The 14,628-nt window shown below is 40.4% G+C and overlaps 1 protein-coding gene across 3 annotated transcripts in view; it reads right to left on the bottom strand.

Moving 5' to 3' along the window:
- Positions 1–14,628, bottom strand: part of FMN1 (formin 1) — a 403,953-nt gene that overhangs the window by 208,115 nt on the left and 181,210 nt on the right. For all 3 annotated transcript variants that reach the window (XM_053928167.1, XM_045201498.2, XM_024567895.4), the window contains one exon: positions 9,190–9,251. In XM_053928167.1, coding sequence (XP_053784142.1) covers positions 9,190–9,251 — 62 coding nt within the window. The remainder of the gene's footprint in view (positions 1–9,189; positions 9,252–14,628) is intronic.

Here is a 14,628-nt window from a genome sequence, read left to right as displayed (position 1 = left end):
AAGAAGAGGACGCTGTTGCTATTTTTCTTTTTCCCAACGCCACATGAATATCCCCATCATTTTCATCACTTAAGGAGCTAACACTGTGTAAGAACTGGGGATGCAGAGGTCCTTGCCATGGGATAAGGGGCAGAGGGTAAATGAAAAGTTAAAAAACGAATGTACTGAAGAAAGTGAATCAAGTCAGTTGAAAGGTGACAGTGGAAACAGAGCAGATATAAAAACCAGGCAGACCTGGTGAGTAAAGTCACACTACCCAGCTGTGAAAGCTCACGCCAGCACTTCCCTTCTCTGAGTCTCATCTGATTAGAAATTATGTCTCTGAAGCACCCAGCAACTGTGTGCTGGCAGCGCTGGTCCTCTCTGCTCCCTGTATAACTGTGTTTACAACCACTTCCAATTAAGTCAGATCCCAAAGGGCACTCAGCATTTAAACCCTAGGAATCAAAAATGTTCTTCCTACCCCTTCCTAAAAGTGCCCTGTCACACAGACCATACTCAATGTTTTGCACTAAAAGCTCATTTTTCATTCACCCCTCCTGCAATGCTGCCCTCCCTATCCCATCAGTAGCCTTTTTAAGGAAGGACAGTAGAAAAAAAGGAAAACAGGAAAGGAAAAGGCAAAAGTCTACAAATGTCCAAAAGCTCAAGAGACTTTTGCTTGGTATGCATGATACCAGGGAAAACGTGTGAGAGGGCATTTTTGACTCAGCCTTCCTATGACCAGAAACTCCACATAAACAAGCAAAGGGGCCTGGGTCTAAGACAACAGGAAATGTGGGGAAGTGTGGCAAGTTACAACATATACATACTAATTTAACATTAACCAAAGATGGCTTTTAAAATGACACTGTGCTGCTCTAACAAACTTTCTGGGGTTGTGTTTGATGGTGTCACAAATTTAAGAACTCTGTGACTTTCCTAAAACTACCTCAAAAATATCCTTCTACCAAAATACTGTGAATCATGGAGGAGTTTCTAACAATAGCCACTCAAGCACTCAGCAATCATTCATTCTACTTTAGCTAGTTGCCTAGCACTGCTGCAGGTAATGGGGACAAGGAGACCTCAAAGTCTTTCGGACCGAGTTGAGCCAGACACATGGAACCACTCTGCCCAGGCCAGGAGTAACAGAACTTCAGAATGAAAGGAAACTTAGACCACCTAGTCCTACAATTTCCCTTTACAGCTGAAGAATCTTATTTACCCAGTGGTACAGGATTATACAAAACTCACAGAATTCTTGAATGAGGCAGAACAAGTCTGGAGAGAAGGAAGCACTCCCCACAGTCTCTAACATACATCACTTCCTCCTATATTATGATGAGTCAAGAAAGCAAAGGAAACCATTCAAAAACTCACCTGTTCTAATATCAGCCTATCATCTAAAGTCAAAAACTACTAAAAAAAGAAAAACTATCTTGGCTCACACAAGTGACTCATGTTTTGAGTTTCAGACTCAGCAGACATGATGGAGCTGATGGCACGTGAAGAAGGTGCACAAAGCATGCATCGGCTTCTATAATATAAGTGAGTAATGCACATGGTCTTTGTTCTGCAACCAGCTTCCTTCCGTTAGCAAGCACGGTATGACAACATACTTGAATTATGTGAACAAGACAGCACCCTGAAGACTGAGGCTCCGGGGCTGCTAAATCAGCTGGGGAATTAATTGCTTTGTGTTTTTCATCAACATTTGACTCCAAATATGTCTGCTGGCTTCTTGGTAGACAGTGGCCTAAAAGGCATCTCAACACCAGTAAACCAACCATTCTACTAAACTCATAATGTTGTATTATAAATCCACAATTTATGAAACAATGAATTAAAACATTTCTCAACATTTAAAATGTTTTCTTCTTTTTGGCATCTCAGCAATGAATAATACTAAAATCAGAACTTAGGGGAATACCACAAGGGTTTAATGAAATCATATTTCATCTTTGTGCAAGTTTTGTTTATTGGTCTAAAAAGTATTCCCTCTCCCTCACAGTAATCTCCAGGAATTAACAGATTTAAATGTATTGTGTTGATAACAAAGAACATAACACATGGAAAAGGCTCAGGATTTATGTGTCTTTATAAATTTAGCTGTATCAGCTCAAGTGTAGTTTGTACTCAGTTTTGTTTCAACACCAGCCATGTGTAACTATTAGACGTGGGCCAGTGGAGTGGGTTGGAGATAGAAAAGTAAGGACATCTATGTTTCTCCTAATGGAGGCCAACATAGCATCTGCTTCTCTTGGGGAAAACAAGGTCAAGGGTAAGTTAATTTCCAGTCTAGCACCCATCGCTGGATCATCTCACAGAGGGAGTGGCCATGTTAGAAATAGGATTGCACTGCACAATGAGCAGGGGCCTGCCAGAGGCCATCACTCAGCAAACTCTCCCTCGGTGCAGGGCTACGTGTGTGATGAACGGGGCAGAAGGAAAAAGCTTCCTCTAAAGGAGATGTCACTGTTGGCTGGTTCTTTGTCTTCAATCCCACAACCCAAAAAACATTAGTTAAAAACAGATAAAAACGATCTGTGATTTCCATGGCACCTACTTCCAAACTTAAAGTATGGATCAAAAACACTATTCTTAAAGTATCCAAAACTGCTCAAAAGCCAGATGAGGGGTATGCAGTTTATTTTTCCCCAACTTTCAAAATTGAGGAAGCAGAGAGCCAAATAAGCCCTACCCATCCTATGCTCAAGCTTCCCTCCTGTCATAAAGAAGAACTGGGCCTCCTATAGATGCTTCATTTACCTTCCTAAAGCTGTACCTTTCACTGAATCAGGCATCTGGAAAAGCACTGGGAGGCTAGAGTGCTCCCTTCACACTATCACTGAAAACCAGAACACACTGTTCCACAGAACTGTGAGCAGAAATGAGGGAAAAAACAAACAAACAAACCCTGGTTAGAAAGAAGAGCCTCTAGAAGAAACTATAAGAAAAAGTATAGGGTGTGTAAATAACAGGGCCTTAGAGATTAAGGGTTAAACAACCCTAAAGCTGAAAGTATACTGTGGTGGATAACAGAATTTTTTTTTTGGATGCTGGGGCCAGTCATAAAATTCAAAGGTGCTAGTAGAGATTATGTGGCCTGATCCCTCATTTTAGAAATTAGGAAACTACGAGCATACGATGGAGCAAAGACAGCCTCTTCAATAAATGGTGTTGAGAGAACCAGACTCTTACATGCAAAAAAATGAAACTAGACCACCAACTCACACCATACACCAGCATAAACTCGAAATGGATAAAAGACTTAAATGTAAGTTGTGATACCATAAAAAAAATCTTAGCAGAAAATATAGGCAGTAAAATTTCAGATATCTCAAATAGCAATATTTTTGCCGATGTCTCTCCTAGGGCAAGGGAAATAAAGGAAAAATAAACAAATGGGACTAGAGCAAATTAAAAAGCTTCTACGTGGCTGAAGAAACCATCATCAAATGAAAAGGGACCCTACTGTATGCCAATGATACACAGGACAAGGGTTCAATCTCCAAAATATATAAAGAACTCATTCAATTCAACACCAGGAGGACAAACAATCCAATTAAAAAATGGGCAAAGGACTTGAATAGACGCGTCTCCAAGGAGGACATACAGATGGCCCATAGACATATGAGAAAATGCTCAACATCACTAGCCATCAGAGAGATGCAAATTAAAACCACAGTGAGATATTTCCTCACACCTGCAAAAATGGCCATCATTAATGAATCAACAAACAACAAGTGCTGGCGAGGATACAGAGAAAAGGGAACCCTAGTGCCAACTGTTGCAGCCACTGTGGAAAACAGTATGGAATTTCCTCAAAAAATTAAAAATGGAACTACCTTTTGACCCAGCAATTCCACTGCTGGGATTATACCCTAGGAATCCTGAAACAGCAATTGAAAAGAACCTACACACCCCTATGTTCATAGCAGTGCTATTTAAAATAGCCAGGAGGTGGAAACAGCCTAAGTGCCCATTAGTATATGAGTTGATTAAAAAACTGTAGTATATTTACACAATGGAATACTATACAGCAGGAAAACAGAAGGAATTCCTACCTTTTGCAACAGCATGGATGGAACTGGAGACTGTTATGCTAAGTGAAATAAGCCAGGTGGTGAAAGACAAATACCATATGATCTCACTTATAAGAGGAATCTAATGAACAAGATAAACTAATGAGCACAATAAAACCAAAGGCACAGAATCATGGAACAGACTGACAGCTATAAGAGGGGAGGAGGGAGATGGGGGCTGTTTGAAAGAGGGTGAAGGGATTAGTCAAAGAACATATATGGAGGACCCATGGACATGGACAATGGTGTAGGGATAGACTGAGGAAGTGGGGGATGGGCTGGATGGAGGGGGGGCAAAGGGGGAAAAAGTGGGACAACTGTAACAGCATAAACAATAATAAAAATAAGAGAGAAATTAGGATACTAAGCCCAAAAGCATTGCTTGAGGTTCATGTTTATCATGCCAAACCTAAGACCTAAGAATTCACAACTTCTGACTCTAAATCTAATGTTCTTTCCATTAATACTACATAGATTATTGGAAGGAGGATAGGCTTCAAAATCAGACAGATCCAGGTGGGTTCAAATTCACGTTCCCCTCTTACCAGTCTAGGACTTCTGACAAGTCAAGTCAATCTCTGAGAGCCTCATGTTTTATTATCTTTAAAAACAGAGATGAATATACTACTTTGCTTATATTTCTACATTTACCCTTTGTAATACTGATGCTTGCTCTCTCTCTCTCCACCCCTCCCTCTCTGACTCCCTCCTTACTTCCTCTTTCTTTCCTCCTCCTTCTCTCTTCCTTCCTCTTATCCCTTCCTCTCTCATCTGATTCTCCCTACTATGTGAGGATACAGCTTCTGTAAACCCAGAAGAAGGCTCTCACCAAGAACCTGATCCTGCAGGCACCCTGACCTCAGAAGTCCAACCTTCAATCCAAAATTATGAAAAATAGATATTTGTTGTTTAAGCAAAAAACAAAACAAAAAAAACCAAACTAATGTTAAATGACTGGAGCAGGTTGGCACACAGTATGGAACGGATTAAAAGTTAGGTACTACTGTTATTTTTCAATCATAGGTTGTTATATAACAGCCTATATATTTTTGCAGCATCTATTTGCCATGCCCTTTGGCAGGTACTTTAAAAGCTGTAGAGACAAACATCCATGCTCCCGGCAAGATGCCTAAGTCAGCAGATTAGTAAGCGGGACCTCGGTGGACACCAATCAAGAATTTAATTTAAACTCAGGAAGTACAATATACATTGAGATGATAAGATTACATGAGTCCACATAGAGCAATATTCCAAAAAAAATGAGTTACCTGGGGGGGGGTGGAAATTAATGTGGGAAACAAATTATACAGTTTTCTCTCTTGTAGTTCTTCTCTGTACATGGTAAAGCCCTAACAGGGGAACCAGATATTTCTCAAACTTCTTTACCATGAAGTGTTTTTCTCAAGAAGCATTTCAGAGGCTCACTGTTCAGGGGAACGAGCCTCAGGAAACCTGGTTTAGACTCCTCTGATGGAGAGTACAGAGGCAGAAGAACAGCTGAAAGATATTGGGGAAATCACCCTAAAAGAATAAGTCAAACGTCCCAAGGAAGTCCTCAACCAAAAGAGCCCGAAGATCACTCTAAACTCAAGTTGCTTAATCACAAGGAGATTCATGCAGAGAAAAAGGAATGAGAAAGAACACTTATGGAGCGATGTGCTATATACCTACTTAGTACCACTGCACCTACACAGTGGTACTAAGGTACCACCCACCCTCAAGGAGGGAGCAGCAGCACGAGTATTGTTGTAGAGATGTCAAAACTGAGAGAGCTAAGTCCCAGAGAAGCTGATTCATTTCTTAATGTCACAGTACAGGGAGTTGAACTCAAAAACCCGAGGTCTTTCACATTCTCATCGTGCTTAAAATAGTATCACATGGGATTCTCTGACTGCAATAAGGCAAAAGTCACACATCTTGCACAACAGCTGTGATGGTAATTTTCAAATCTTGCTCCTAAGCAAGCTCACAGAAACAACTATTTGTACTGTGGGAGAATGGGTTTTATCACATGCTTTAGAAGGGCAAGTCTGAACTATGTTTCTGCCCGGTGGTCATGAACTCATAATAATGGCTACCACAGGCAAAAATTTCTCAAATAAGTGAAAACCTGTAAAGGTAAGCCGTTCACTTTTCAAAAATAAAGTCAGTAACATAGAATTATGGAAAAGTGAAAAATGAACCAGATGATGCTAAGTATCATAAAGTGATCATAAACCCTCAAGGAACAGTTTACTACATAAAAGGCACCCTTGGACAAAATTAAAGAATTTTGCTCTGCTTATACTATAAATGACATGAAATAGTGAAGCCACAGATAATGTCTGACCTGCCACCATGCTCCTACTGGAGATTCAAATAGAAAACTCAGCCAAGTGCTTTGACTTTGTGCAGAAGGTATGCAAACATAAGGCACTGGAAATTGAGTCAAGTCATGGATAAATCTTTGGTTTTAAACTATAAAGGGGAGTCTGTACATAAGTTCCTGCACATTTTGAAAAGCTGGTGCTGAGACCAAGCCCTGTGCCCTGTCTAGGGAACAGCACTCCACAGACCGCCGGCATGGCATTAAACACTCCAGGCTCCCCCACCTGCACGCCTTGGGACTCTGGGCTGAAAAAGTCAAACTCCAAGTTACTTCAGGGGGTAAGGATCCCATTTGCAGGTCAGGGAACTGAACACTCAAGGTTCTCTGAATTTAGGCTCTCTGTTTATTGAATCCTGTCACATTTCAAGCTCTATGAAAACATTCCAAAAAAGCTACACATGATACATATCAATTCTTGTATGTGGTGACAGAATTAATCACTTTTCCTGTATACTTTAATCATGCAATCTTTCTGATTCTCAAAAGGCATGTTGAAGAAGCCCTGAAACACATCTGACTTGTCCATGACCTGTAAGTGGAGAAAGAAAATCTAAGAGGCAGTTGAAGGCTGCCAATGGAAACTACATACAAAGAAACAAACACTGAAATGGTAGTCCCCTACCCATCATCTCCCACTGGTCCTGTGGCAATAGTTGCAACTTTGTTACTTTGTAAAGTGAAGCAGGTAGAGATGATATTCAGTGAGTGCCCACAGCACAGCCAGGCTAGGTTATCGTCTGTCTTATGGGCAGCTGCTGTTCTGACTGGTTGTACTGCTGCCAATCTAGTTACTTTCTTTTCTACACCTTCCAGAGAACAGGGGTTAATTAAAGCATAAAGGAGCCAGGCGGGTGAAATGGCCCAGAGTGGGGACAGTGGAAAACTCGGGAACAAGAGTACCCTTGAAGTGCAGACCAGCTACTCCATCCCTACAGGTTGAAGCCACACAAGAAAATAAGCCCACCGTTGCCAGAAAACCCTCTAAATTGAGTTGCTGGTTTCCTACTGAGGGCCGCCTGTGGCTGCTGACTTAGTTCTAAACTACAGCTAAGTGTGTATAGATTGGAACCCTGCCCTGCACTGATGGCAGGAGTACCATGCCAACTGATTTCAGCAATTAGGTATGAATCACAAATATTGGGCAAAAATATTTCTTATAGTTTACTGAAAAGAGCATTTGAAGAACAGATAATTCTTCCAGAATTTAAAGCACACTGAAGATATAATTAGAACCATTTTTTAACCTTTACTATTGTCAGTCATACCTCGGTCTGATTTTATTTTAAGTAGACATCATGACCCCGATATACTTTTTTCCTTTCCTTCTACTCTTCTCTTTCCCTTCTCCAACCTTTCCATCTATCTCAAACTAAAGTTTCCTTAGTTTGGGGTAGAAGATCATAGGACTTCTATGAGATGACACAAAACAATGTATTTAGTTGTCCAAAACAATACCCAGCACCAAGTCAGAACTCAAAAGTTGTTAAGTACCTTCAGTTATTATGAATATTACTGAATGCTCAAAGTCCTCAACAGGGCTGATCTATAGCTTTGGGAAAGCTAGTGTTAACTCTTAAAACGAAACTGTTTCATAAAATTTCTGCTCACAGAATCGCTCTGTACCTAACCTCATTGGCAATCTGTTTCTTAAATTAATCACCAGTTCAGTTCCCCAGAGATAGCTGAGAATCTTTTCCACAGCAGAACACAGTTGAGGAAAGAGAGGCCCGTAGAGCATTCTGCAACAGAGGAGATTAAGGGCCACCACCTCTCTTTCCCCAGGAGACAGAGGTACTTTTCCACTTTTTTGTTTCTTTGTGAAACAGACTCACTCCCCACTTAACCCCTGCTGGGTGGGGGTGGCTTGAATTCATACACCATACAACTCACTTAATGATCTTTTTCTATTTGCAATGGCTTCATGTATAATCTAACACGTGGTCTCAGTTGTTTTAAAAGTGCATTATCACTTATTCAAAAGATAAATATTTGATCCACTATTTATTAAATTAGCAAGTAATCAGTTAAAACTAAGCACCAAGTATTTTTAATTTATAACTCTCCTGAGCGATGGGGTCAAGCCAGCTATCAATAAACTAGAATCAATGACTGATTTAATATTTTCTTATTTGGTATTAAGACTCTGAAACTTCCTGTTTCAGGCAAAAATAAGGGGTTGACAAGTAGATGATGGGATAAAGGAAATGATGCCTCAGGCTCTCTGGGCTTCACCAAAGGGCATCAAGTCAGCAATTTCCAAGAACTCCCTGAGGATATGGAATAGATTGGCTCCACACCACTGTTCTCCTCCTTAGGGTCACTTCCTTAAGCACCTTAACCTGTATTACATCTTATTGCACCATGTACTAACAGACAAATACAAACCCATGAATGGAAGTAAGCCAAACCAAATAATTTTACACTGGGCATAGATTTAAATACTTCTGATAAACAGCAAAAGTCTAAGTACTCTATCATCTTTCCTGCTTCACAAATAAAACCATCATTTTTCCAGATTAAATCATTTGCCCATTCTAATGCATTTGTGGCATTTTTTAAAAATAGAAACTGACTTCTATTAAAAACAGAGTCTGAGGCTTTCCTTCCCAGGGTGGACTTGGTGCTCATTGGCAGGTGCAAGCTGCAGGTGCTGTCTAGGCAAATATGCCTTGGAAAGGGAAATATTTACTTCGGCACATGAGTAAACCAAGAATCAGCCTCACACAACCAGTTCACAGAATCAAAGAGATATACCTGTAGATTTTCAATTTCTTCTTTGTGTTCTCTCTTCAAGTGTAAAACAGCAGCTTGGTATTCTGTAAGATCACAAAAGAAGCCAATTACAAAGAAGCACAAAATTATAGACAAAATTCAAAGTGGGCACCTTCAAGATTCCAGAGGTGTTTGTGCAAGTAAACTGAGTAAATAAATGCCACAATTTGACATGGACTTGACAAGAGATGCTGAACATTGAGATAAGATAGGACAAATGGCTCAAAATAGAAGGGAAATCTCTTTCCATTTAGCAAACCTTGAATTATAATAAGCCTCAAATGAGGTACATAGGGCAGAGTTGAAAAACAAAAAGCATGATGAGTGTTCCAGATAAAGATGGGGTCAGGGTTTTGCTTCAAGGAGGAGTTGGAAGTTAAGGCCCCACAGAAAACAAATACAGATATGTTAAGAACAGACACGAGGAGAACCAAGATGGCGGCGTAGGTAGACACACTGCGCCTCCTCGCACAACCAGAACTGACAGAAAATTGAACAGCAAGGAAGTCCGACACCAAGGAAATAAAAAATAAACATTCATCCAGACCGGTAGGAGGGGCGGACCAGCAGCCAGGGCGGGGAGGACTTGCGTTGCTGTGTCGGGACCCAGACTGGCAGAGTGTGGGACGAAGGGGGCAGGCAGTCTGACCACTGGCAGACCCTGAGGCCCCACATTCGCGTGCAGATAAACCTAGAGGGCCGGACTCAGAGTGGCAGAGAACGGGGCAGGCAGAGCAGCGGGTAGCACCCTGTGGCCCCACATTCGCACACAGATAAACCAGACAAACAGCGGGGAGCGAGGCAGACCATACAACCCAGGGCTCCAGCGCGGGGGTGGGGGGGTGGGGGGAGGAATAAAGCCTCAACCCCGTGGGGGTTGGGGCGGCAGCAGGAGAGACTCCCAGCCTCACAGGAGAGGTTGTTGGAGAAACCCACAGGGGCCTAGGGCATGCACAAGCCCACCCACTCAGGAACCAGCACCAGAGGGGCCCAGTTTGATTGTGGGTAGCAGAGTGAAAGATTGAACTCCAGTGGAGAGTGGAGCAGGCGCCATTGCTCCCTCTCGGCCCCTCCCGCACATACAGCTTCACAGCACAGGGACCAGTGTTACCCCGCCCCAGTGAACACCTAAGGCTCCGCCCCTTTAAGTAACAGATGCGCCAAGACGGAAAAAAAAAAAATAGCCCAGGTGACAGAACACTTCAAAGCTCCAGAAAAAATACAACTAAGCAAGGAAGAGATAGCCAACCTATTGGACGCACAGTTCAAAACACTGGTTATCAAGACGCTCACAGAATTGGTTGAATCTGTTCAAAAACCAGATGAAAAAATGAAGCCTATGCTAAGAGAAACAAAGGAAAATGTACAGGGAACCAATAGTGATGCGAAGGAAACTGGGACTCAAATCAATGGTGTGGACCAGAAGGAAGAAAGAAACATCCAACCAGAAAAGAAGGAAGAAACAAGAATTCAGAAAAATGAGGAGAGGCTTAGGAACCTCCAGGACATCTCAAAACGTTCCAACACCTGAATTATAGGGGTGCCAGAAGGAGAAGAGGAAGAACAAAAAATTGAAAACTTATTTGAACAAATAATGAAGGAGAACTTCCCTCATCTGGCAAAGGAAATAGACTTCCAGGAAGTCCAGGAAGCTCAGAGAGTCCCAAAGAAGCTGGACTCAAGGAGGAACACACCAAGGCACATCATCATTACATTACCCAAGATGAAAGAGAAGGAGAGAATCTTACAAGCAGCGAGAGAAAAGGACACAGTTACCTACAAAGGACTTCCCATAAGACTCTCAGCTGATTTCTCCAAAGAGACCTTATAGGCAAGAAGGGGCTGGCAAGAAGTATTCCAAGTCATGAAAGGCAAGGACCTACATCCAAGATCACTGTATCCAGCAAAGCTATCATTTAGAATGGAAGGGAAGATAAAGTGCTTCTCAGATAAGGTCAAGTTCAAGTTCATCATCACCAAGCCCTTATTATATGAAATGTTAAAGGGAGTTACCTAAGAAAAAGAAGATAAAAAATAGGAACAGTAAAAATGACAGCAAACTCACAGTTATTAACGACCATACCTAAAACAAAAACAAGAGCAAACTAGGCAAACAACTAGAAGAGGAACAGAACCATAGAGATGGAGATCACATGGAGGGTTGTCAATAGGGGAGTGGGAGGGGAGAGGGGGGGAAAGGTACAGAGAATAAGTAGCATAGATGATAGGTGGAAAATAGACAGGGGGAGGGTAAGAATAGTGTAGGAAATGTAGAAGCCAAAGAACTTATAAGTATGACCCATGGACATGAACTATATGGGGGGAATGTGGGAGGGAGGGGGTGGGCAGGATGGAGTGGAGTTGGGGGGGGGGATGGGACAACTGTAATAGCATAATCAATAAATATATTTTTTTAAAAAAGAACAGACAGATAAGAAATAAAAGAAAGCTTTCTATATTAAATCAGAGAATTTCATTTTTAACTCCTCCCACCCCCAAATAAATCTCCATTTGAATGCAAGGCTAAGCAAGCACCAGGGCTGATTTTAATCCTTAGATCACTTCAGAAAGTCAAGACCATTTGTCATTTGGGTGAGAGAACGTAGTGTGAGTTGAAGTTGAAAGGAGGACAAAAATAAATTTCTGGCCCAATTTAGTCTGAGTCTAATAATGTTTATTCCAACAATAAGTCCCAAGTGTACACAAGAACTCCAGCCAACCGCTTAAACTACCACTCCCTGGCTGAGCATGAAGCAGCTATGACAACTTTATTTCCAGCAATACAGCTAAGGATGTAGGGTCACAGAACTACACATGCTGCAGAGAAGCACAAAGCAAAATGCTGTGAGAAAACGTTTTTGTGGGATAAGCTAGCTTTTTACAAATGTGTTTAGGTTGTGAGTATGAATAAGAAAAATGTCAGCTGGATGTCTTTTTAAAATATATGAAAAGACAGGTTATTTCTTCAAGTGAATTTCAGAAGTCAGTCATGAAAAGCTAGGTTTCAATTCAAAGGTGGACGAGGGAAACCTTTGATAAAGCCATAACCGGGGAAAAGGGTTGCTCTTGATAATTATGACTAGTCACCCTACTGCTCTCATGGGGAATGTGGTCCACTGAGCTATGCATCCATCAGCAATCTCTGAGGTTTCTACCTCCAAACTATATCCTGAGTCAAACCACTTCTCCCCATTCCACAGCCACCATGATGGTCCAAGCCACCACCACCTTTTCCTTGGAGCTGAAAAGGTCACCTGCTTTCACTCTTCCACCACCAAAACCCATTCTCCTTACACCAGCCTGAAAGATATGTGGAAGGCATGAACCAGACCATGACCCACCTCTGGCTTTCTGCTGCACTTAGAGTGAAATCAAAACTCCCTACCACAGCCCATGAGACCCTTCGTGACCTGGCTCCTTCATACCTCTCCCCATCTTCCCCTTGCTCATCACGCTCCAGGCACACTGGCTTTCTTGCTATTCCTTGAATTTGTCAAGTTCTTTTCTACCTCAGAATCCTTACTAGTATTGGGGACCATAACAATGGGTTGTATTTATTGAGCACTTACTATGCACCAGGTGCTATCTAAGCCCTTCACATGTATGAACTCATTTCATCCCTACAGTAATACTATGGTGTGCATAGATTTTCCTCATTAAAGATGAAGGAACTGATGCAAAGCTCAGTAAGTTGAGAGCTAGAAAAAAATATATAACTCAATGATTGAATGTATAAATAAACTGTGGAAAAGCCATAGAATGGGATACTACTCTGCATTAATAAGAAATGAATGAATCTCAAAGGCATTACGCAGAGTGAAGAAAGTCAGTCCCAGAAAGTTAACTATTATTTAATTCAACTTATATGACACTCTGGAAAAGACAAAAACCCATAGGGATGAAGAACAGATCAGAGAAGTTGTGGCTAGAGGTTAGAGATGAGGGAAGGTTTGACTACAAAGCGTGGGCACAAACAGGGACCTTTAGGGTGATGCGACCATTTTTCATCCTGATTATGGTGGTGGTTACATGAATCTATACATGGGTTAAAAATTATAGAACTAGACACCAAAAAGAAAAAAAAAATTAAGTCTATAGTATGTTGATTTTTAAAAACCTGCCTCAAACATGATACTCTGAAATGTTTTCTCTAGGAGATTCAGAGTAACATAAGAATATGTGTTCCTACCACTTATATTCCTCATTTTCCCAAGGGTATCAGCAGATGTCAGACAAGAACAAAAGGAAACAAACACACTTGTGCAAGTATTACACACACACGTATAATAAAGGGAAAAACAAAGCTATTATTCACTATGATTGTATATTTTTGAAAAATCCATGATTTTACAGATAAAATATTAGAATTAATATGTGAGTTTAGTAGGGTTGCTTGATATAAAATCAGTATACAAATCTTGATATCAGGAAGGGTATAGAAAAGAAAATTTAAGATAACATTTACAGTACTCCTAACTGTACAAAGTACTTACAAAGAACCTTAACGAAAATATGTAAGACCTCATGAGAAGCCAGAAATGTTATATTGGAATATATTACAAAGAAAAATATAGACAGATAGTAAGCAAACAATGTTTTGGTATAACTCAATACTCTAAAGATGTTAATTTTCTCAAAGTGAGCTATAGATTCAAGGCAATCCCATTCAACATTTCCAAGGGTTTTTGTTTGGTTTGAAATTAAGGAGCTCAATCTCAATATATATTGAAGCACAGAAGTATAGAAAATCAATGAGGCAAGAAATTCTTAAGAATGTAAATAAAAGGGAAGACGACCTAATAACAATTATTTTTACCACACATAATAAGAGTGGAGTGGTACTGACACAGGGGTGACTAAAAGAATAGACTGGAGAGCCCAGAAATATACCTGAACTTATGGTCACTTGATATATGGCAGAAGTAGAGTGGGAGGTATTTGTTTACAGTAAGAATAGTCTTTTCAATAACGATAGGCTGGAAAAAGTGGATAAATATAAATCTGGACTCTAGCTTTATACCATATAATAATCTACTCTAAACTGATTTAAGAGCTCAATTATTAAAAAAAAAACCATAAATGTTTTATAAGATAACATAAATTTTAAAAAGAACTTCAGTATAGGAAAGAACTAATGATTTAAACTGCATTGTATATATAAACTGATTAAATTTCACTGTATTAAAATTAAGAATTTCTTTTCATAAAAATAAATTATAAAAAGAAAGAAAAGGCAAGCCACAGAGTGGGGAGAATATACTTGAAACTAATAATGAAAGATCTACTATGTATGTATATCAATAATTCCTACAAAATTATAGGAAATAAAAAAAATAGGCAAAAGTGTCAATAAGTGCTCTAAAACAAGGACATACAAATAACAGGCAAGTAAATTAAAAGGTGCTCATTCTCGTTAGCAAT

The sequence above is a fragment of the Desmodus rotundus genome, chromosome 7 (genome assembly GCF_022682495.2).
Source record: "Desmodus rotundus isolate HL8 chromosome 7, HLdesRot8A.1, whole genome shotgun sequence".
Lineage (NCBI taxonomy): Eukaryota > Metazoa > Chordata > Mammalia > Chiroptera > Phyllostomidae > Desmodus > Desmodus rotundus.
Note: the sequence above shows the minus strand (reverse complement) of the source record. Positions and strands in the feature narration are given on the sequence as shown.